The sequence below is a fragment of the Pan troglodytes genome, chromosome 5 (genome assembly GCF_028858775.2).
Source record: "Pan troglodytes isolate AG18354 chromosome 5, NHGRI_mPanTro3-v2.0_pri, whole genome shotgun sequence".
Taxonomy (NCBI): domain Eukaryota; kingdom Metazoa; phylum Chordata; class Mammalia; order Primates; family Hominidae; genus Pan; species Pan troglodytes.
The window spans coordinates 128,478,907-128,504,497 of NC_072403.2; the positions used below are offsets into that span (position 1 = coordinate 128,478,907).

Genomic DNA, 25,591 nt, shown 5'->3' on the forward strand with positions numbered 1-25,591 from the left:
GAAACACTAAAAGAAAGTCAATTTGCCTCATGAGAATTTTCCACAATTTCAGTTAAGGGACTTGCTGTGTTGTGTTAAGCATGTGTTATGGTCAAAATGAAATTAGAGATCCACTAAAAAATGCTTAATAATGCTTATGTAGGTGTGACAAAGATTTGCGGAAGTGTTTTCTTGATTACAAGAGCCATCTCCAGTATCAAAGTAACACTCTTGAGCATTCTGAAGCATGTAGGGTTTATTTACAGTGATACATAAGGTTTGAAAAGGATGCTTTACCAAAAATTTTGTTAATGAAATAGGAATGCAAATAAAGAGGTACATTTACTGGATTGCAACTGGCAACCAAAAGTAACCTTTTTCTAACGTAAACCTTGTATGTTTGTTGCTTTGCTGCATCTCATTTCTTTTGGTAGGTTGTTTTTATTATTCTGTTAGGAGAAAAAAACTTAATTTTGCTTGATTTTCTTTCATCTAGGAGTCATTTAAAGATGTAATGCCACCTTCCTTGCCAAATTTGATTCTGTCTTCCTCACTTATTTTGGTCAACAGAACTTCGTCTTTCCAGTTCTTCTAGCCAAAAATCATCCTTGACTCCCCACTTAGGACTTAATGCACTAGCTGTTTCCTCTGGCAGCTCTTTCCTTATAATAAATCAGTATAATTCCTCTGAACTGAGGCGATCCAAAAAAAATGAGCAACTTATACTTGCAAAGTTACTTTATGTATTTTATTTGATTGTCATCATAGTTAGGAGACTCCACTTTTTTCATTAAAGTTTAAAAGAACGCCTGAAATCAACCCTTAATACCGTAAACACGGAATCAGTATCAAAGGGTTCCTCTGCTATAGGTAAGCAGCGCTCCTCAATAAAAGATCAAGGTGCCTTCTGGTGCTTCAGAGGCTTCATCATTAGGAATCTTTCATTTAAAAAGTGTTCCTCCCACTATACCAGTGAAACCAGCTTTAATACAGAGAAATCAAAACAAAGAAAAATACAGAAAAGTGGGCAACAGCTTTTGAGTATTTTCTTAAAATTTTCCATTTTTCGACTTAGCGCAATAATATAATAAAGGAACATGGGATCCTTTATTATTGTTACCATAGTTTTAAATATTATTTTCATAAAGCTAACCATGTTTATTTAGCCATTTTCTTAGCTTTTGCCATCATGGTTCTTTGAAAATTTTCTTTGTAATTGCTGCAATGATTTTGGAGATCACAGATGCATGCTACTTGCTCAAGTTTATTCTTGGAAGTCGTATTACCAAATTAAAGGTTCTCAACATTTCTCGGGGTACTGCAATTTTTACATTGCATATGATAATTGTTATTACTGAGATCTACATTCCTTTCATCAATTCACAAATACACAATCACAGACATCTTGAGATCTATCATACGTCCAGCTGCGTTCATTTCACAAAATCAGAAGTTAAGCCTAAAGATCTGAACCGAGAAGCCGGACCTCCGGTCTATTTCTCCCTCCTGGATCCACCCCGACTTATTAAGCAGTTAGACCGACCCTTCCATACTCATTCAAGGCAGTGCAGAGCTTTTGCTCCCCTGCCCAGTGGAATCTACACTGGTCCCAGCCTCTCGTCCAACTCCCGTAGGACGCCAAGCAATACGGAGTTCGAGAAGCTCAGAAATCTCCTGAGCCCCACCAGTCCACACTAGGTTGCAAGCCCGCAGCACCTACGCCACGGCGTCAAACCGGAAACCAGAAAAGGTGAAGGCATCGGAGGCCCCTCGCCCCAGCCCGGCCACCAGCGACACTATCCTTCACTGACGCGCGATGCCGGCCTTTCAGCCCAGACTCATCGAGCGAGGATGCAGCGCTGAGAGGCTTCTAAGGCTCAGGCCCTGCAAAGCCCAGGAGCCGGCTGTAGGTGTCCTTGGCGAATGCCAGACCGCGCGCACCGTCCCAGCAAGTCCCGAGCGAGTGTGGGACAGGCAGCAAATCAGTGCCCCCTGGCCAGGCAGAACGAGTCGAACGTGGAAGTAGGGAGCAGGCGGAGGCCGGCGCGGAGCTGCAGTTAAGCAAGCCGGGTCTGGCTTTGGGCCCTGGGCCTTCCAGCCGGGGACTCTGCGCCTGCGCCCGCGCCCGCCTGGCCGTCGCCCGCTCTCCCGGCGCGGCAGCTGTCTGGGCTGCTGCGCGCCGCCTAGGTGTCTGGGCGATCCATGGGCAAGAGCAAGGGCCACGATGACAGATTACGGCGAGGAGCAGCGCAACGAGCTGGAGGCTCTGGAGTCCATCTACCCTGACTCCTTCACAGGTGACTCCCGCGGCCGCAAGCCTGTAGCCGCCCGGAGGTGGAGTAGGATGGGCAGGAGCTGCCGCAGCTCTGGGCCTCATAGGTTGGGGTGGAGAAGGGGACCTTGAGGCCGCGCGGCCACCTTGCCCTCCACTCTTCTCAAGTTCTTCAGTCACTTACCAGCAACCCAGTGACTTTTTCTCCTTCTCTGCTTGTTCCCGGAAATCTAAAAGTCCGGGTGATGTTGGAGGGTGTCAGGCCTGAAAATTGAGTCGGGATTACTTTGGTTTCTGTGTAACCTACAGCAACCTGAGATTTATAATACATTAAGAGAAAAAATACTCCAAGTGAGATTCGTTTTTCCACAGCGGCAAGGATGTTAGTTTTCACATTTTTACCTTTATTAAGGTAGAAACTTTTTCATACGATGCTGTTTTAGTTTATAGGATTCAGAGTGCTGTTTTCAGTTACTCAAATCGGTTTTGAGAGTAGCATAGTCCCTGAAGTCTGTCGGGTTTCTTTTCTTATGAAAAAAAAAAAAAATCTGGCATTCAGTAGAATGCCTAATGGATAATGTGGCCCAAATTTCCGTTCTGCTATAAATTCATAGGTTGTTAGATTGGAAGGGAGATTAAACATCATCTATCCTGGGGCTCCTGCTCCAAGCCAAGGTCATGGGGGTTCAGGAAAGCTAAGTGGCTTGCTCTGTACTGTCCGCCAGCGAGTTAGCGGCAGGGCTGGTACTGAGTTACGTCCAGAACGCTTGCCTGTTCTTTCACTTTCCAGACATATGGGACTTGGGATTCAGCTCCAGCTGAGATTGAGAGAGCAGAAGATTACTTGGTAGGTTGCGCTAATGTAAAATATTATAATGAGAAGTTCATTAGGTATAATTTAGAGGACGAGATTTCTCTATTAAGCCATGCTTCGGATGATTATAAAAATGCTACATAACTATATCAATATGGCTCCTCTGAGATTTGAGAAGCGGTCAAATAAAGCCAATATGAGTGAGTAGAACCTAGGTGTGTGCATTTACATTCCCCATCCTTTCCTTTGAGTGTTGCCTATCGTTGATAGTCAGAATTTATAGTGTAAGGTATATTACTTTAACTTATAAATTCCAACCCCTCTCCCTTTCATTGTTTAGCTTAGTTTTCTTGGCTTCACCTTTTGACCACTGCTTGCAATGGTAGCAAATTTTGTTCTGCTTTGCCAACAGGCAGATGTCTCTCAGCTATCCCTGTATAGCTCCAGTCCTGTTCATGTTCTCTCTCACCAGCAGTACATCTGTGCTGTGAGGATGTTAAGGGGATGAGTGAAGAGGGGTTTGAGAGTGTCATTAACTGGGTGAGTGTGTATGGAGTCTGGCTCCCTTCTCTATCCTTGCTTATATGTCTATGTCTAAAATAGAATATAGGGTCAGTTGTTGGATATATTCTTAATCATGTTTGGTCATTTCCAGTACTTTGGAAACATACTAGGTATGAACACTGTAGGCAGAGTCAAGACAGCAGGATGTGCTATTCTTTTCATTTCTTTGGACATAAGCTATCCCTCGCTAAATCCTATGCATATAAGCATTTATAAAACTGATATCTTTTTTTGTTTTTAACCCTGAAATAATCTTGTGGGTATTTCAAATTGTACTAGGCCCTGACAGCTCTGGTATAGTTCACTATGTGAAATTCTTATCAGATGCCCAAGTGCTTGAGGATTCTGAGCCAGGGTAATAAAAGACAATTTATGAATCTTTTGATGCATTCAGGTATTCTGCACTATCAGATGAGCCATCTATCTCTAACTCCTGTCAACATTTCTACAAGCTTTGCAATAAATAAATTAAAATGAGGTGTCTTTATTTATAGTTCTTAGGGAACTTTGCCTTCCTAGTGATCATGTTCTTTATGAAAACTCTTGGGGAAAAGGCAGAGGACTTTGAAATAAAATGTTTCCATGTTTGATCTTTTAAAATCTTGGAGATTTGCAAGATTTTCTGTTTTATAGCCTTCTTTTGTATTTATGATTCCATACTTTTGTATTCTCATGCCAGGTTTAAGAAAGAGATCTTGCTTGTGTCAGTTGGCCAAGGAACACTAAATGGGAGTTTTGTAACTTCATTTTGAATCACATTTAATTATTGAATTTGGTTAATGCTCAATACTATTAATGAAGGAAATAGATATACTTTTTTTTTTTAATGGATGACTGAGTGCTTGACAAAGAAGCATTTGTTAAGTACACGTGACCCCATGTGGATGCTGAAGAGACACAGTCCAGCCCATAGACCTAGGCACATAGATTTAGCCTAACCTCAGAATTAATTGCTTTGACTATTTGCAAAGAACTTTTGGTCCAGTGTTGCATTTGTTGTGATTATAACAAATCATAATACAATTTCTTCTTTTTGCCTATTCTGTAGCTTGATTGCACATTGATCCAACCCTCCTAACAACTAGTCTTCCAAAATATAAATGGACTCTCCTGATACCACATTCTCCTTCAGTAGTGCTTCACTTGACAAGGTCCTGCTAAGGTAGTAGAATTTGGTTATTTCAATTTATGTATTGAAATCTCTGGCTGTGGGGAGTTTTATTGAAACAAATTTGTTGGCATCAGGTTAACCAAAAGCCAAGTTTCCTTAATTCTGTTTGCCTTACAAAGAGGAGTACATAATCCTGTATTTCTTTGTCAGTACCTCTAAGCAGCAGCCATTCACATTTGACAGTTATAATTGTATCTTGAGATAGGTAAGAAGTCGTCTTGTAAAAGCAGTTTGTTCTAAGTCATACTTTTTGAAAGGTCAGACACTCCCTAACAACCAGAGGTACTTATTTTAATATGGGCTCTCTCGTATTTTGTGGAAACTAAAGGTAATTTGTGTATCTCTTAATGTACCTTTTAGCTGCTACCTCTGTTATCCCTGTTTTTGACAAATCTTTAATTCTGTCACTTTCACCACCATCTGTCCCCTAACATCTCTCCTGCCCTTCCTCTGTGGCCAACAACTTTCTTTCTTTCTTTCTTTCTTTTCTTTCTTTCTTTCTTTCTTTCTTTCTTTCTTCCTTTCTTCCTTTCTTTCTTTCTTTCTCTCTCTCTCTCTTCCTTCCTTCCTTCCTTTTCTTTCTTTTTTTCTTTCTCTCTCCTTCCTTCCTTCCTTCCACCTCCCCTCCCCTTCCCTCCCCTACCCTCCCCTTCCCTTTTTTGAGACAAGGTCTCACTCTGTCACCCAGGCTGGAGTGCAGTGCCCCAATCAGCTCACTGGAACCATGGACCTCTTTACTCAAGTGATCTTCCCACCTCAGCCTACAGAGTAGCTGGGATTACAGGCTCGCAGTACCATGCCTGGCTAATTTTTTCATTTTTTATAACAGCAGAGGTCTTGCTTTGTTGCCCAGGCTAGTCTCAAACTCTTGGCCTCAAGCGAGTCTCCCGCCTCCAACTCCCAAAGTGCTAGGGTTATAGGCATGAGCCATTGCACCTGGCCCAGCTTTACTCTTTTTCTCAAAAAAAATTTTTTTTGAGAGAGAGTCTCCCTTTGTCGCCCAGGCTAAAGTACAGTGGCACCATCTTGGGTCACTGCAACCACCACCTCCCAGGTTCAAGCAATTCTCCTGCCTCACCTTCCCAAGTAGTTGGGATTACAGGGTGTGCCACCATGCCTGGCTAATTTTTGTATTTTTGGTAGAGACTGGGGTCTCGCTATGTTCCCAGGCTGGTCTTGAACTCCTGGCCTCAAGTGATCCACCCACTTCGGCCTCCCAAAGTGCTAGGATTATAAGCGTGAGTCACCATGCCTGGCCCTCAAAAGTATTTTGAATTACTTACAGTGGTGGAAGTCTGGCATCCTTAGTGAAGACTAATCTTTCTTCTACTTACCCTAACTCACAGTAATGCATGGTAATGGGATTAGTCCTTTATCAGAACTTAGGAATTATCTATTTTTGTGAATCCAATTAAGTAACTTTCCCATCCCTATTTTAGTTACTGCCCAACTTTGAAATATCCCTTTTTCTGTTTTTAAAAAATACTTATTTTAATAGGATTAGGTTCATCTGTGACAGAAAACCCCCAATAACATTGGTTTTTAAAAAGGTAAAAACTTATTTTGCTCTTGCACATAAAAGAGAGTTGTGGCAGCTCTATTTCCAGAATTCCTCAGGGACACATCTTCTAATGTAGCTCTCTGTCATCCCTAAGATGTAGTCTTACACTCATGGCCAAGATGGTGACATTCCATTTCCAGGAAGCAGGATGAATAAAGGAAGGAAGAAGAACAGAGAAGTAAGAGATGGCAGTTTCTTAAGGAAATTTCCTGGAAACTGTCAGAGGGCATATCTACTTCCATCTTTTTAGTGGGAACTTAGTCATTTGGTGAGAGCTAGCTGGAAATGAAACTGGGAAATGTAATCTTTATTCTGGTAGTCAGTATGCTCAGTTAAAAATGGCATAACTTAAATAAGAGTGGACATTGGGAGACTTTTAGCAGTACTTCCCAAAATCTTTTTTCTTTGCCGTACTTGCTTCACGTTTTTTTCTCTATAGTGGCAACTTTATGTAGTGTCCTTGGACAAATCACTTAGCCTCTCCAAGCATTAGTCTCTGTATCTGTTTAATGAGAAATAATGTAAGTGAAAATACCTTATACCTTATAATTGTAAAACAAACATATGATACTCTTTACTAGAAATACCATCTTAGTTGTTGATTTTTCCACTAATATGGCTTCATAATTTCTTGTCTCTTTCAACTAATGATTTTGATTTCCACTTTTTTTTAGCTGCACATGGGCGTTGCCACACCTTGAAAATGCCATCTCTAACATTTTGGCCTCTGAAAATTACTCCTTCCCATAACCTTTGTACCCTGTAGTTCTTTTGTTCCCATGCTTGTATTGAACATGCGTCTCATGATTTCTCATGGATTGATAGTTCATCAGTTTCTTTCTGGTCCATTTTGCCTCCCTGTTCTATCTGGCTCCCCAGGTCCGGTAGTTCACTGATATTCTTGCTAACATTCCCATATCTTTTGGTTTCCTCATTTACCAAATAGTTACTATATGCATTTTTTTAGGATCTCAGCTTGGGGAAACAGACATCAGACAAATTTAGGGAGAGGGGATGGTCTGAGTTGTTTCAGAAAATTTAGGAGTAATGACAAGTTAACAAGTAAATGAGACTAGGGAAAGGGTATTCCAGCCTGGGACCCACATATGCAGAAGCAGGACTCTGAGGGATCAGAATATGTTCAAAGGACAAGGGATTTGGGTATTGCTAGAACATGAAGTGAGAAGTGAGAGTCATGGAAAATGAGACTTGACCAGTAAGCAGGGACCACATCACAGAGGGCCTTGTCAGGGACTTAGATGTGATCTGACAGGGCAATAGTTCATTGCCCACTTTATTCCCACACAGACAATATAGTGCATATTGTAGACACTGCCACATCAGACTCAGATTCTAATAGGTAGGGTGGCTTCACAAATAAAATAGACTTTGAGTTACGCATATTTTTTAGTGTGTTATTTGTGATTCTACCCCTTTCTCAGAACTCATTCCAACACACTTTATATGGATAGGGAACTGCTGCTGTAAGCAGGTAACAATGTGATAAAATCTGCTTGCTAGGAAACTGACAAGAGACAGTGGGCAGGATGTGGTAGAATGAGGAGAATCATTCTTCATATGCTCTTGAAACTCACTTCCCTTGATTTTCATAACACTGTTATCTCTTGAGTTTGTTATTACTTCCTCTTACTTTGTTTTCCAAATTGAGAATTCCTTAAAAAGCTTATGTTGGCTTTTATTTCTCTGTGTTACATTTCTGACGATCTCATTTAGTCTAATGGCTTTAGCTATCACCTCTGTCTAGATGATCCCAAATTGAATTAAAGCCCAGCTCTCTTTGCCACCATTCGCCCATTTCTGATTGCATGTTCAGCACTTCTAACTGAAAGTCCTAAAGTGTCCTTAAAATATATCATGTCTGATTTTTTTGTTACTACTCATTTTTGTTAGTGGCATCACATTCTCAGCCTGCAGCCTGCCAACTTAAAATATCATCATCACCATTTCCTGCTATTCCCATTGCTGCCGACCTAGTTCAGGACCTTATTACCTTTGCCTGGATGATTGCAATAGTGACCTAGTTTCATACTGCCTGTAGTCGTCTCCCTCCTTTCATTTTATGTGCTGTTGTTAGATTTGTCTTCCTATGTTTTGAGAACAATTCTGATCATATTATTGCTAAAAAAAAGATTGTGCGCAACTAAACTTTCAACTGTATTTTCACCTAGTTTTCTTCGCTCACATATAAGTTCAGCAAATGGAATAATTTCTTATTCCCTATATATATCTTTAGCTTTCCCACCATTATGCCCTTGCTTCCATGGTGCCTCAAGTGCATTTCCCTTCTCCATCTTTGCTTGCCAATATGCCACCCATGATTGACAGCCTAGCTCAAATGACTTTCTTGGAATTTCTCAGCTGGAAATATGTTTTCTTTTTAAATGATGCTCTATATAGTTTATTCTGTTTGTTCAGTTACTACCTGATAACCTTGGACAAATTATTTAAAAGCTCTGTATCTCAGTTTCCACATCTGTAAAATTGGGGTGATAGTATATTTAATAGTTTTTAAGACATATTTTACACTTAACATCTCTGAAATATGAACTTTTCTTATAATCAGTTACATGTCGGTTTAGTTGGCAGCTTATTTTTCTTTCTTAGTGGTATGTAAAGCATATCTCATACTTGATGGCATTGAAAATTTAGTGAATTATAGTATAAATCATGGTCTTGTGCCAGAAGTACAGGATTTTCATGTTAATGCATAGCATAGCACAAGCACAAAGTGATGCTCAGTAAATGTTACCTGTTGTAATTGAGTATTGGTTACCCCTGACCTATAGCCTCAGGGAGTCATAGAAAGTGGTAATAAGTTGGAATGTCATTGGGCTGATCCCTTATTTCTATAGTTGCAGTGTTTACATTTCATGACTTGTAAATGTTAAAGTTGGTCATGAAAGGAAATAAGAATGAAATACATCAACTATATTTTATGTATATTTGTAAAATATAGACAAGCCCAACCATATTATGGCTCTATTATAATAACCTTTCGGTGGGCTGAAACTTTTTTCAGCATGGGCTGGACTACCCAAAACCTATTAAAATATGAATCTACTGAGTCTTTTATCTAACACTTTTCTAGTAATCACAGGTGTTCATCATTTCTTAAAGTACCTTAAATTCAATTAAAATGAAGACATCTATCTTGAAAATAATTGGTTTTTGGGGTTTTCTTTTTTTTGAGACAGAGTCCTGCTCTGTCGTCCAGGCTGGAGTGCAGTGGCGCAATCTTGGCTCACTGCAACCTCTGCCTCCCAGGTTCAAGTGATTCTTGTGCCTCAGCCTCTGGAGTAGCTGGGATTACAGGCATGCGCCACCACGCCTGGCTATTTTTTGTGTTTTTAGTAGTGATGAGGTTTCACCATGTTGGCCAAGCTGGTCTCGAACTCCTGGCTTCAAGTGATCCGCCCGCCTTGGCCTCCCAAAGTGCTGGGACTACAGGCATGAGCCACTGTGCCCGGCCAGAAAATACTGTTGATAATATATATTTATGATGGCTTTAGAAAGTTCCCAGGTAGGAAAAGTTGAATAGTTCCCATGATTACTTCTTCAGTAATCCATTGCTCTTTCATTCTGAAAAAGTCTGCAGAGCTGCTGCCAACCTTGACAAGTACCAGTGCTTCCTGGACAGGGAGTGAGGCATAGGCTTTTCTCATAGGCTTAGCAGCCATCCCTGGTAGCTTGAAGTTTCCTTGTTTACTTTTCAAATGGTTCTGAGTACAAGTTTTCTTTGTTACTGTTTTTCCTCCTTTCATTCTATTCATTTAGTTCTTGTTTTATTGGGGCAATATTAATTGAGTTTCTAGATACTGCCAGATACTGATCTAGAGCTCTCATAGAGTTGTTATAGCATTCTTGTTGAGGAATAGATGATAAACAGAGATTAGTATTAGATAGACATAGGCTATAAAATGACATACAAAGCTTTGTTATTTATATAAATGTTGATTTATGTGTCTTGTCTTGCTTAGTAAATTACATGCAATCTGATGTTTACATTCATAGCTAATTCATTTTATAATTCTATGAAAGATGGTAGAGGCTTAGTAAGCATATGTGAAAGAAAGTTTGGTTTTAGAGATGATGTGGTAGAGAATGACAGCAAGAAGACATAAACTTTAACAAATCGGTATTTACTGTTTGTCATGGAGATTCTGAGTTATATCTCACAATATATAAGTATAAAAATCAGTGAAACATGAGTATCAGTGGGTAGTTTCAGGTGAGAAACATGAAACTCTTTGCCATTATTTTTGGGATTTTTTAAGAATGTAATTTTCCATGTATAGGTGGAGATTTTAAAATAAAAGGTAAACTACCTCATTTTTTCAGTTGACTTGGTAAAACTCCAAGAGGGTTATCTACCATAGTTATTTCTTTCCAGATTAAAGACAACCCTCCATTTAAATAGAAAGTTGATGGTAATTTTATCATTTCAGTGTTCTGTTCAGTCTGTATTTGTGGAAATGGAAATATAGCCTAGGGACCAGTTTCTAGGACTGGGTACTGATAATTTGCTAATAAGGAAAAGCATCTGCCTTAGAAAGCATTTCAATAACTTCTGTGTGTATTTTCTTGCAGTATTATCAGAAAATCCACCCAGCTTCACCATTACTGTGACGTCTGAGGCTGGAGAAAATGATGAAAGTAAGTCTCATAAAAAATACTCGTGGTTTTTCTAAATTTCTCAGGAATTTCACTCATTCTGTAGGCATTATGCTGGATATTGTCGTGTGGAGGTGCTAAGGGGCTGTTACGAATCTACTATGAATGTTGTATATTTCTAGTCAGAATTTACTGTGTGAACATGACTTCTAGGGAAATAGAGAGGAAATTAATGAAATATAGTCTGGCACAATAAGCTTAGTTTTTAAAAGTGAAATAGTAATATTAATAATACAGCAGATGAAAAAAGGTAGGAAACTTTTGTTTTGTTCAAAGCAATACTTCACGTGCAAACATATTTCAGTGGTTGTGTGGTTCCTTTGAGTGACTATTATTTTTTCATGGCTGTTTTTCTCTTTGAACATTTAGATTGTTCACTGGACATTTGCTGTTATAAATGGGGCTGGATATATGTCTGTCTGCATGTTTCTGTCTCTTTCTTTTGAAATAACGTAACTATAAAAACCAATAAATTAAAGTTAAATAAATTAAATTTGGAGATGTTTGGGGGAATGGTATCTGAAGTTTATTTCTACTTTTAGTCACGTTAGTTGATATGGTAATTTGATAAAAAGGTTATGTAAATTGGAACTAACAACCCTACACATTTTTTTGCCCCCTTTGAAGCTAGTAAACCTAAATTCTGCCAGGAGCAGTCATTAATAGCCAACTTTTATGGTATTACTTGATAACTCCAAATCTGTCTAGTATACTTGAAAATGAGGTTTGCATTCACACATTATTGAAATCTGAATTAAAAGGATATTGAATACATTTATTTACTACCAAATTGATAACTAATATACTTTTGCAGATTGGTATCTAAAATTTTTTCTGTAATGCTTTAAAGCATGAAATAAATACTATACTGACTGTTCTTCAAACCATTTAAAATTTTCCTTTGTAAATAAGCCAGTGGCATGATTTGGGCTTCATATGATGCCATTATGGGTTCCAAAATGGTGTGGTGATGCTCATTGGTAAATAATCCAAATAAAATTTTCTTTAAGATTACGCTGAAATGAAAAATAAAATATAAAATTTCTTGTGAGAGCTCCCATATTCTGAATAATAGCTTTATTAGGAGCTAGTAATAGCTCTATGAAATAGGTGTACTCAGTGCATTATCCACCATACTTTCAAAATTATTTCTTTGAAACTAAATCCTGCATTGTACTTTTTTTCCCCAAAAAACTCCTTTTTAGTGAACAAACTAGTAGAAAAGTGGGCAAAGGGCATTGATGTACAATTTCTAAAGGTAGTATTAAAAGAACGATCTCACAGGTAATTAAAAATGCAAGCTAAAATAATATATCCAGCAAATTATTAGTATTGGAAGATAGCATTATGCTGTTTGGAATATGAATCGAAACACATGTTCAGGAGAACTATTGGAATCATGAAGCAGGAGACTTTGAAAATGTTCATATTCTTTGATACAATGACTACTGTATTTATGGGTATCTATTCTAAGCACAGTATCATAATACAAAATAATACATGCAAGGATGTTTATAATGTCATTGTTTCTATCTTAACTAATAAACAGTGACATACTTATAAAGTGGAAATATGGTTGTATTGAATAAAGACTTGGAAGTATTCTCATGTTATTTTTGAGATTTTATATTTATATATGAATATGTACATTTTAAGCAAAATTTTATCCATCTATACATAAAATTTTGTTTAAAATGTAAATATATGCAGATAAAAATAATGTCGTTTTATGAAATATTTTTAAGATACTTAAAATATACCAAAATGGAAATAGCGATCTCTTCCTGATAATGGGATTATTTGTTATTTTATTTTTCCATTATTTTATTCCTAAATTTTCCCTACTGAATGCCTTTTACTTATAGTAGAATCAGTTTTTTTTTTTTTAAACTTAGTTATTTAAATGGTTAAATGCATTTTAATATACCTGCATGGTGAAAATCAATTTGCAATTATTTACACTAAGTGTTAAAGAATATTCTCAGGATATAATGCACATGAAGCAAATCCAGTATAAAACTCTATTCATAGAAAAGAGGAAGAAACTAATTTGCCACAATGATAAACTTTATTTTTTTAATTTACTTTTTAATTTTTTTGGTAAGAACATTTAATATCTAATCTCTTGGCAGTTTTTAAGTATACAGTACATTATTCTTAGCTGTAGTAATAATGCACTACAATAGATCTGAAGTTATTCATCCTGTCTTAAACCTTTTATCGTGTAACTGATATCTCCCCATCCCTAATATCAGTTATAAAATATCTTCTTTCATGTATGATTTTATTCATTTTCGTCTTCTCCCTTTTTTCTAGTCTAGCTGTTTCGTTAGACCTTTTCTATTGTTTTTCTGATGTATTTCATTTATTTCTGCTCTGATCTTTATTATTTTCTTCCTTGTGCTGATTTTATGCCCAGTTTTTTCTTTTTCTAGTTCCTTGAGGGGCATGTTAAATTGTTTCTTCAGATCTTTATTTTTATTTGATTGTAGGCATTTATTGCTATTAACTTTCCTCTTAGAACAGCTTTTGCTTCAACCCATAAGTTTTGGTATGATGTGTTTCCATTTTCTTTTTTTTTTTTTTTTTAATTTTTAAAATTTTAAATATTTTTTAGAGACAAGGATCTTACTCTGTTGCCCAGGCTAGAGTTCCATGGTGCTATCTTAGCTCACTGCAGCCTCCAACTCCTGGGCTCAAGCAGTTCTCCCACCTCAGCCTCCCAAATAGCAAGGACTACAGGCACATGCTACCACTCCCAGCTCAATTTTTCAACTTTTTGTAGAGATGGGGTCTTACTCTTGCCCAGGCTGGTCTTTAACTTCTGACTTCAAATGATCCTTCTACCTTGGCTGTCCAAAGTACTGAGATTACAGGCATAAACCCCAGCGCCTGGCCATGTTCCATTTTCCTTTGTCTCAAGATATTTTTAAAGTTCCCTTTAAGTTTCTTCTTTAATGCATTGATTGTTTAAAGTCTGGGAGGTAGTAGGAATGGTGAGATGCTGGCCAAAGGGTACAAAGGTTCAGTTATACAAGATGAAATAAGTTTGGGGATCTAATGCACAACATAGTGACTATAATTAATTATAGATAATACTGTATTGTATACTTGAAATTTACTGAAAGAAGTGATCTTAAGTGTTCTCACCACATACACACACACACACAAATCATAATGATATGAGGTGATGTTAATTAGCTTGGTTCTGATAATCATTTCACAATATATATGTATATCAAAACATCACATTGTACACCTTAAATATATACAATTTTTATTTGTCAAGTATACCTTAAGAAAGCTGGGGGGAAGAAATAAAATGGAAAAAAAAATCTTGTTCCACCAATAAAACTAAAAATGTGCTAATAAAAGAAGAAAGGAAAATGCCAGAAGATACTGTTTCTTACTGACCTCTAACACTTAATCTTTTGCAATTTTTGGTTCATAAAATTCCTTGTTAATATCATAACATGAAAAATAAAATATCAAACCTGCAAATTTTAAAGTGCTTTTTTCCCCCGTCCATGAAGAGCAGTATAAATTTGTATTGCCTCATCAAAATCAGATTTTAATAATATAAAATGTGAGTTACACAAAAGATGGCACTCTGGGAAAAAGGTCATTGTGAGTAATAAAAAGTCTTAACAGAAAATGTTTAGCACTACTGCTTAGTTGCAGACTGCCTGGTGGAATTGAAAACTCAATGGCCTGTGCTGCAGAGAGGCACCTTGCACTGACATGCCCATAAGAGTTTTACTTCCATACAAGTGTGAGATCCGTAAATTGACACAGACTAAAAGAGTGAGTGAGAATATATAGATGAATTAGGTTAAAAGTTTCCCATATAACCTTTTATACTCTCGAGGTCTAAACGGTGCCATCCAGCCACTAATTAGCCCTGCTGACATTGTGTGGATTCAAATATAGATTCGAGGGCTATAGCCAGATCTTCTGCAGGTAGGAACTGGCTCTGGTAGAGGCTGAAAATGAGCATACGGTAGTACTTTTTAAAAATATGTTGTATTCAGTGCCTGTTTATCTTAGGAAAGGTTTTTAAAAAGTGACGTTTATCCACCCTGTTTCTCAGACATGCAGTCTGGTAAAATACCAATAAGTGGTAAATGTGCTTCACGTGTAAGTGTGATTTTTGGGATTCCCATGATTTGTTTCATGTATCTCTTTGTGATATGTGTTGTTTACATTAGTGATTATCCATCTGGTCTCTTAATAACCTTTTTCTTTGTAGGAAAATCTATTGTGCTACTTTCTACTGATTCAGCAAAGATATCTACCTCTTTACTTTTAAGGTATTCACATCAAACTCTTATCTTGTGTCTTAGCTGTCCAGACTACCCTCAAGTTTACATACAGTGAAAAATACCCAGATGAAGCTCCCCTTTATGAAATATTCTCCCAGGAAAATCTAGAAGATAATGATGTCTCAGACATTTTAAAATTACTAGCATTACAGGTAAGGAAATAATAATTTTATGTTTTGTAGCAGCATTTATTGGCCTTAAATATTACATATTAATTTCAAGAGTTAGAAAATGCTATTGTGTAAACAGAACATTGACCAAGTGGAATTCATGTTACATAATCACAGAGCATCTTTATTTTTGTTTCCTACTGTCCCTTTAAAATTTGAGTAATAGAATTTGTCCCAGTGCCCCTGCTTGAAACTCCGTCAGCCTCATGGCTTTTTCCCTCATGTCATTAGTGATAAAAAGTCCAACGGGTACTTTAAGTTGTAAACAGTGTTTTGATTTGGTTTTTAGAATGCCTAGTCCCATATGTAGCTACAATTTTCAACTTTTTAAAAAAATTAAAACTTCTTCCCTCTCTGACTTTTACATGCTAGTTGCCTGCAGTCTGGGAAAAGGACTGGTAATTGATTTTTTTTCTCCCATCTCTCATCCTCCCAAAGCTTACAGACAACAATAATGGCTTATGACCCCTCTGTGAGGGGAGGCTTGTGTGGAAATAAAAATGGATATTAAAAAAAGTTTTTACTGGATTAATTTTATTGTGGGATAGGCTACCTGTAATCTGGGCTTGGCAGGTATTTAAAATATACTCATGCTTGGGTAGAGAGTTTTCATGGGGTTCTTCAGAGTAGAGAGTAGGGAGGGGGGTAAAATTCTTACTCCACCATCTTAAAGTCAGAAGTCCTACCTTTATTTGTTTACTCTAAGAAGAATTGACAGAAAACATATCTCCACCTTATATGTGACTTACATATTCTAAAGACCAGTGGTCACCATAATGTTGATGTTATAAAAATATCTGGAGCTGTTGTACAATGAGGAGTGAAAGAAGATATATCAGATAGGAATTTTTGCTGATGTTGGGCCCTATTCACCTTGTTACCTTGCATGAAGTTATGCTAATTCTAACATCTTTTTTTATATATTTTTATTTTTTTTGAGACAGAGTCTTGCTCTGTCATCCAGGCTGGAGGACAGTGACATGATCATGGCTCATGCAGCCTTGAACTCCTGGGCTCAAGTGATCCTTCTGCCTCAGCCTCCCAGAGTGCTGGAATTACAGGCATGAACTACCTTGCCCAGCTCTTCGAACATCTTTTAAAACATTGCAGAGAACCTGGGATGGTTATGCTATATTCAGTCAGTCATACCTTAATGTAAATTATTCAGTCTAAGTGAATTTTTCCATGTTTTTAGTATTTTGTTTGTACTCAAACTGTCTCTTTTCAAAAAGGCTGTTTTGATTTATTTGACACCTGCCTGACCCTCAGGTGTGATCAGGGAGTATTTGTCCTTTGTTTTCCAAAAAAATAATTGTTATAATTTTCCGGTATCAAAATAATAAATTCATATTGCAGAAACTCAGAAGATACAAAAAATCATGAAGAAGAAGAAAATAAAGATGATTTTTAATTGTACCAACCATGTATAATTAATTGTCTATTAACATTTTGATGTGATCTAGTGTGAGACTTTTTTTCCTTATGGTTATATACATAGTCCCCCTCTCCCACCCAAGTTTGATCATTTTATGCATAATGTTTTATAATATCCTCTTTTGCACATAATATATGTGAGCATCTTTTCATTTCAGTTAAACATATATGAGTCATTATGTTTGGTAATCGTATAGAATTTCATTGTATGTATATGTAATTACTCATCTTTTTGTAAAACAGTTTACAGTTGTCTTTCATTTTTGCCTGATATATAATTAACAAATAATTAAGAATTAGTATATAATTCTTCCAACATTCTTATATATCACTACTTGTAAGTCCTTAGAGCAGGTTCTCTTTTGTACTCCTAGTGCCTTGCACATAATAGACACTCAAATGTTTGTTGAATAAATGAAAAGAATGAATTGCTGATAAGTATGGTAGTTCAGTGTTTCCTGGAAGTACGATTGCTGGATTAAAGGGAATGCATACTTAATAATTTCATACATATTGCTAATTTGGCCTTCAAAAAGGTTGTGCCAATTTATGATCTCACTGTAGTCATTGTGGTATCTGTTTTCTCACATTTGCTAATACCAGATATTTACACTTGGACATAAAATGATGACAAGGTGAAAATGGAATGTAATTATAACTTGCATTTTAAAAATACTAGTGATGTGGAACTAGTATGACTTCCGAGTTATCCAGTTTCCATGTGAATGATTATTTTTTTGCTTTTCTATTGGAATACTTAACTTTTCTAAAAGATATCCTACTTTTATTGGATATGAAAGTTTTGTTATTGAAATGTGTCAAGCATTAGGTTGAGTGAACAAGAAAGACACCATCCCTGGTCTCACAGATTTTTTTCTCTGGTGAGCAGTGTGGATTAGCAAATTGGAAATCATTATTCTGTATGAAAAATACTATGACAGAATCTTATGAAATATAAGATTATATGGGTTGACATAGACAAAGTTCTGTAGAAGCTTCCAGGAGTAGCTGAGAGCTGTAGGAAGAGTTGGCCAGGAAATAGAGTTGAAGAATTTCAGGATAGAGGAACCAACTTGTTAAAGGATATTGAGGTGAGAGAGAGCAAGTGATTGATTATTTCTCCTAGAACTTCTAGTCACACAACATTTATTGAACTTAGGATTTGAAGTTGGTGGTGATAAGTGGTATAACTAACGGGCTACTTTCTTCTTTGAAGGGTCTCCTAAATGTTCACAAAATATGTATTTGGTCCTGATTGGTTTGCGAAGCTATGAAGGGGTTTTAAGCAAGACACTGACTAGATCAGTTTTGTGGTGCTTCAGTTTATAAATTGATTCGTTCTCTCTGTGACTCTCTGTGTGTGTGTGTGTGTGTGTTTATGTATGTATGTATATATTGAGTGGTCAGGGGAGGTTGATGTTAGGTTTTAAGATCATAGCTTTTAAGAAGACCAGTTAGGAGTTTCTTGTATTCCAAGCTGAAAATGTTGGTACTCCAGGCTAGGCTTATAACAGTGTTGATGGACAGACTTAAATGACGTTTAGGAATAGGTAAGTAGCAGTGATGGAGCTTATGATGGGATGGGGATGTTCAGGCTGGGTGGGTGGTGGTGTGATTTGTGGAGATTCATAATCCAGGAATAGGTTTTGAGGAGAAGATGATGGTTGTGTGTTGAGATGACTGTGGGACATCAAGTCACTGCCCAAAATAGTCAGTTTTAATATGGGTTTGTCACTCAGGAGAGAAGTTTGTTTAGTCATAGATTTAGGATGGTTAGCATAGAAACACCACAGAGAAGCCCTAGTGAATTTGATTGTAGGAGCTAGCTTGAAGCCTAGTACTCATAGAGGTCCCAGGAGATGCAATACCTACTCAGATGCTGCTGAGGCCAGCCCTGTCAAAGAAATGCCTAGTAATCTCTGCTTCTAGCACTGAGATTCTGGCTAGTATATTTTGAAATTATTTTTGTCTTCTTCATTGGAACCCTATCTTGTTATTTTTTTCTGTCTTCAAATGACCAACTTCCTAATAGCCTTTTGAGTTATATCCTTTTCATGAGTTCGAGATTCTTTTATATTTGGTTTTAAACCATTTCAAATCTAAAGAAAAAAAGGTTGATATAGACAAACTACAGTATTTCTTACATTCTTTATTATTATATTATTTTAGAAATCACTCTGGCCTCAATGCAGTTCATTGTCACAGCTCTTAAAATAGAAAGAACTAAAATACTGAAAACATGCTGGAGAAAGGATGTTACTAGTTACTATAAGAAACAGTTTTCTGAATTTTTACCTATATGATTATTAAACAGAATTTGCTGAAACACAGTATCTGTTTCAGGTTGGATATGGCACATTTACATGACTTTTTAAATAAGATATTATTATTTATATATATGCTCACTTAAATGATCTTTTATTGAACTGTATGAACATAGAATATAACCAAATTAGTAATTATTATAAATGTATGGACTTTTATTTTTCTGAGAGTTATTCCTCATCACCTTTTTGTGTTACACAGGCTGAAGAAAATCTTGGTATGGTGATGATTTTTACTCTAGTGACAGCTGTGCAAGAAAAATTAAATGAAATAGTAGATCAGATAAAAACTAGAAGAGAAGAAGAAAAGAAACAAAAAGAAAAAGAAGCAGAAGAAGCTGAAAAGGTATATTTAAAAGCCTTGTTTTCTTTTATTATTTCTTAAATCAGTTTTCAGTTGCTTGGTTGGGTTTTTTAAATCAATAACAGTATTTTTTTTGGAAATCACAAAAATAAATAAAAGTAAATTTTAGTAAAGTTTCACTAAAATTGTAGAAGTCCCTCATTTGGTTGGTGGCATAGCATGGGTAATGAATGATAATCAGTAAAAAGTTAGTAAAACTCATGCAGATAAGACCAAGAAGTATAAAGATTTCGCCTATGATATAGAGCCAGGGGTGTCCAATTTTTTGGCTTCCCTGAGCCACATTGGAAGAAGAAGAATTGTCTTGGGCCATACATAAAATACACTAACAATAGCTGATGAGCTAAAAAAAAATTTGCAGGAAAAAAACATGTTTTAAGACAGTTTACGAATTTGTGTTGGGCCACATTCAAAGCTGTCCTGGGCTGCATGTGGCTCTCAGGCTATGGGTTGGACAAGCTTGATATAGAGTTTAGAATTATAAATCCCCTATACTACAGTGAATTAAATAGTTACTACATGTAAAGAAAACCTCATATTTTGAAATGAAGTGATAAAGCAATGGATTTAGTATTAGAAATTGATGTGTATTCAAAACATACCAGTTTTGACAGTGTATTAGTTCGTTTTCATGCTGTTGATAAAGACATACCCAAAACTGGGAACAAAAAGGGGTTTAATTGGACTTAGAGTTCCACATAGCTGGGAAGGCCTCAGAATCATGGTGGGAGGTGAAAGGCACTTCTTACATGGCAGCGGCAAGAGAAAAATGAGGAAGAAGCAAAAGCAGAAACCCCTGATAAACCCATCAGATCTTGTGAGATTTATTCACTATCATGAGAATAGCATGGGAAAGACAGGCCACCATGATTCAGTTACCTCCCCCTGGGTCCCTCCTACAGCACATGGGAATTCTGGGAGATACAATTCAAGTTGAGATTTGGGTGGGGACACAGCCAAACCATATCAGACAGCAACAACTTTCTTCTTAACAATGAATAGCTATGGTGGTAAATACAGTGAATACATTGCATATTATCTTTCTTTCTTGTAATAAGAATAAAAAATGGACTACTCCAAAGTATGTTGCCAAAACCAATGAGAGTAGCCAGTGCAGGCAGAAATCAGTTTAAATATTTCAAAAATTCAAACATTAATTTTTCTGTTTTTCTTATAAGGGGTTATATTGATATGTTTAAAAGATACTGTTAGGATTTATTAAACTGCTGTTTCATTAATCTGGTGACTTTTTTTTTTTATTTCCTAAGCAATTATTCCATGGTACTCCAGTTACAATTGAGAATTTCTTAAATTGGAAAGCCAAGTTTGATGCAGAACTCTTGGAAATTAAAAAGAAAAGGATGAAAGAAGAAGAACAAGCAGGAAAAAATAAATTAAGTGGTATGATTCCCCTGCCATTCCTGTTCTTCCTAAACCCTCCTGTATCATTTTTTGCAAGAGGATCATTTGGTCAGATTTCTGTAAGAAAATAATATACATAGGCATCTAGGACAAAAAGAGAAAACATATCTACCAGATGATATTTCTCCACTCATAATTTGTAATTAATTTTTATGGCTTATCTTTGATATAAGTATTATAATTACTAGATCCTGTGATAGAAGGACATTCAGGATCATGTCTTAGAAGTAGTAGAGTCAAACCCAGTTGTTTTTCTAGTACCCCAAGGCAGACTGGGTTTTCACTTGTTCCATTTTAATGCAGATACATTTCATATGCCACTTAGCTACTGAATAAATTCAGAAATTTATTGAAATTCACAGAAAAAGAGGTTTTCAAATTTGCTTTCTAAGTATTGTAGTGAAAATGGAGAAAAACTATGCCATTTGAATTAAACGTACTTTTTTTTTTTTTTAGGGAAACAACTATTTGAAACAGATCATAATCTTGACACATCTGATATCCAGTTCTTGGAGGATGGTAAGATAATAGTAGAATTCCACATGTAGGACAGGCACAGTAGCTCAAACCTGTAATCCCAGCATTTTGGAAAGCCAAGGCAGGAGGATTGCTTGAGCCCAGGAGTTTGAGACCAGACTGGGCAACATAGTGAGACCCTGACTCTATTAAAAAAAAAAAAAAAGAATTCCACATGTATATAATGTAGTCTCTTTAATTTTGAACCATGAAAATCAAACTGAACTTTATTTATTGTACATTTTTCCTCCCAAGGCTGTTAAAAAATACATTTTGGAGAATAAATTCTAGTGGTTGACTAATTTATACATTTGAAATTAATGTTGTAATTCTATAGCAACATATATTTTAAATTTTTTGGTAACTTAAGCAATATCAAAGATAGAAGTAGACAATGATGATCACACCAGCCTCTCACAACTAGTAAACCAGGTTATTGTGACTCAGGTGACCTGTTTTCTTCAAATTTCTAGTGTCATAAATCTGTGAAAACTATTCTATGGACTGTCATGGAGCTTGTAAAAACCTCATGTTTAACTCCTAGCATCCCCTCTCACCAGACTTTCATATGACTCTTGCTGTGTTTGGAGCATCTAGTCCCTTGTGCTTTTCTTCTACCACCTATCCTCTTCCATCTATCCATCATCGATTCATTCAGAAATATTGATTGCACTGTCCTGGCCACTGAGGATACAGAAGAGTACAGTATGGGCCAGTTCTCTCCCCTCGGGAGCTTATGGCCTGCATGTGTTTTCTTAAACTGGGCTCCATACTCAGTCACACCTTTGATAGCACTCTAGAGTTCCGTACTTCATTAACCTTTTGTTGTATCTGTCTTGCCAGTTGGGAATCCTTTAGCTTCTGGCCTTTCAGCCTTGTTCTGGATTACCTGCTGAAGAAGGTTAAGAAGCAGTATTGATATAGCTTACTGCTAAATGCTTTCTAATCTAAGCTAGGCCTTTACTGATAGGCAACATTTTAAAGTTTTTGATACCTTTTCCTTTTCTGATTTCAATGTTTTGTCATTTTCACCTGGATTTTTGTGGTAGTTTCTTAAATTATTTCCCTAAACCTCTTCCTCCTCCTAGTGCCATTACCTATTCTATAGTCACTCCCTATGAGATGGTATTCCTAAAACCCATATTTAATCATACAATTTCTCTCCTTAAAATCCTTTGATGGTTTCCACTGCTTATAGGGAGAGAATGACCTACACAATCTTTCTCAATCTGGCCCTCATCTATGTTACTTTCAGGTATTTTTTCTCAGGAATTTCCAGTTAGAATTATTCAAGGTCTTATATTTTCTCTCTGCCTTTGTGTATACTTCTACCTAAAATTGCTTCATCCTGGCTCCTTTTCTTCTTGGTGGATTCAAATTTATCATGAAGATATTTCAGACTTCATTTGCTCCATGATGCCTTTGCTATGTCTCCTAGACAGAGCCAGTTATTCTTTGGCCAGGACTTAATTGTATTACCTACTTCAGACACACTGAAGAGTGAAGATGTTTAATGCAGAGCCTGGGTATTGTTTCCTATAGGCTTTAGACATTGTAACTGAAGGCATACCATTGGTTAAAAGGGGAACTGGGTGAGAATGAAGATCAAATCAAATCAATTAATTAACAAGTATGGCTGAGCTTTAACGATGTGCTTATCTACCACTACTGGAAGAGATAACTCCTCATACAGGTCCCATGATCAGTGATAATCAATTTTCTATAACCAGGAGAACATATTATCCTTGTCTTCAACGTATAAATGCTACGTTATAAATTCTAGTAAGCTTTTTTTAATAACTGGATTTTTAGACTATGAACTAGGAACATGAAGTTGCTCTTAAAATTTCAGAGTCTCTACTGACCAATGCAAATCACTGTTGATAACTGTAGTTTGGGATTTCATCACTCCTACCTCACATGCAGATTTGGAGATTTCTGTTTGGTAGTGCCAGTGAGTTTTATCTTTTATTTCTAAGTATAAGACTAAAGGAGATTTTTTTTTTTTTTTTTTTTTTTGGTTGCCTTTTGCAGCTGGAAACAACGTGGAGGTAGATGAGTCTTTGTTCCAAGAAATGGATGACTTGGAGCTGGAGGATGATGAAGATGATCCAGACTATAATCCTGCTGACCCAGAGAGTGACTCAGCTGACTAATGGACTGTCCCCATCTGCAGAGAGGCTTGACTGCCACAGCATCTGTGGCTATGCTCAGAGGGTTATGATTTTCCTTTCTTTTTTTCTAAGAAAAAATTATTTTCAGGAGAATATTCTTCTGATAGCTTTCATCATTGAACTTAATAAACTGACCTTAAAATTTCAAATATAAAATGTTCAAGGCTTCTTACTGGTGAGCACAAGGTTACGTATTTAAAATCACCTAGTATTTGAGAGAGATCCTGCCTATAGCACCAAGACTCGAAGGTAGGCTGCTGCTGTGCACATGAGTTTATACACAGGAAATTGGAATAACTTGGAATTTCTATGCTGGAGACTTTGGCTACTTCTGGATTTCAAGCATTGTATGAAGTGTGAGAAAACTGAGGTGACTAGCACATTAAACCATCCAGATTCTAGCCTCCAGGCACACTAAATTTAAGTCTTGATAAAACCAGGAGGCCATATTATGATGAGAAGTAAGATGAAGTTTAGCCTTCCTTTTAGTCCATTTTGTATTGCCGTAAAGGAATATCTGAGGCTGGGTAATTTATAAAGAAAAAGGTTTGCCGGGTGCGGTGGCTCACGCCTGTAATCCCAGCACTTTGGGAGGCCGAAGCAGGTGGATCACGAGGTCAGGAGATTGAGACCATCCTGGCTAACACGGTGAAACCCCGTCTCTATTAAAAATGCAAAAAATGAGCCAGGTGTGGTGGCGAGCACCTGTAGTCCCAACTACTCGGGAGGCTGAGGCAGGAGAATGGCGTGAACCCGGGAGGTGGAGCTTGCAGTGAGCCGAGATCACGCCACTGCACTCCAGCCTGGGCGACAGAGCAAGACTCCGTCTCAAAAAAAAAAAAAAGGTTTATTTGGCTCATAATTCTGGATGACCAGAAAGTTGAAGATTGGGTATCTGCATCTGGTGAGGGCCTCACGCTGCTTCCACTCATGGTAGAAGGGGAAGAGGCACTATGTGTGTAGAGATCACATGGCCAGAGAGTGAGGGTGGAAGTGCCAGGCTTTTTTTTTTTTTTAAACTAGCTTTGGTGGGAACTCCCTCACCCCTGCTCCCCACAGGAAGGCATTAATCTATTTATGAGGGATCTACCTGCTATAACCCAAACACCCCACCAGCCCCCATCTCCCAACACCACCACACTGGGGATTAAATTTCAATGTGGGATTTGGAGAGGACAAATATCCAAACCATATCAGTCTTAAAGTATTTAAATTAGAATTTAAATTAAAATTTAAATTACAGTATTTAAATTAGAATCATTTGTGGAGTTTCTAAAAGGTATGCATTCCTAGGCCCCTCTCAAGTTAGATTTATGAACACTGATCCCCAGTCTGAATTTTAAAACAGCAAAATCTCATACTGGTTCTACAGATTATTCTGATGCACAATCTGGATTAAGAACCACTGTCCTGTAGTCGTGAAGTCTATATATTTTGGTATTTTCTTTACCTCTTTAATTAACCAGTCTGAAGGAGTTTGAATTTTGGGGATCGTACATTGTCTGCAAGAGAAACACATTAACATCCGTGCACATAGAGTCCTTTGTAATAATTTGGGATGATTGACTTGGTGGCTCCAGGTAGGAGAGCCAGGCTTCATGCAAGTTATTCAGTCACTACAGTTTTGGAGGACTGACTCTTAACCCCAATAGGAAATCAGTTGTGCTATTTTAAATTCATAAAGCTATTATAAAGAGCTGCCTCCAGTAAAAAATACATATGCCACATACCCACAAACAGCAATATTAATCCTTCATTTATTGTTGGAGTTAGACCTTATAATCAAAAAGCAAATTATTTAAGATAAAATTA

At 37.0% G+C, this 25,591-nt stretch overlaps 1 protein-coding gene across 4 annotated transcripts; it reads left to right on the top strand.

The window, feature by feature from the left end:
- The first annotated feature begins 1,971 nt into the window (after positions 1-1,971).
- On the top strand, positions 1,972-23,935 carry RWDD1 (RWD domain containing 1). 4 transcript variants are annotated; one of them, XM_063813374.1, is made up of 9 exons: positions 2,025-2,276; positions 3,478-3,605; positions 4,678-4,791; positions 10,970-11,035; positions 15,397-15,527; positions 19,506-19,649; positions 20,936-21,068; positions 21,546-21,608; positions 23,640-23,935. In XM_063813374.1, the coding sequence occupies exons 6-9, from the start codon at positions 19,524-19,526 to the stop codon at positions 23,759-23,761; spliced, it is 444 nt and encodes a 147-aa protein (XP_063669444.1). In that variant the 5' UTR covers positions 2,025-2,276; positions 3,478-3,605; positions 4,678-4,791; positions 10,970-11,035; positions 15,397-15,527; positions 19,506-19,523; the 3' UTR covers positions 23,762-23,935. The 4 variants fall into 4 exon arrangements, with proteins under 4 accessions (XP_063669443.1, XP_518709.2, XP_063669444.1 ...); XM_063813373.1 differs by lacking the exon at positions 3,478-3,605 and having other exon boundaries at positions 1,972-2,276; XM_063813375.1 differs by lacking the exon at positions 4,678-4,791 and having other exon boundaries at positions 2,103-2,276.
- Positions 23,936-25,591: the final 1,656 nt, after the last annotated feature.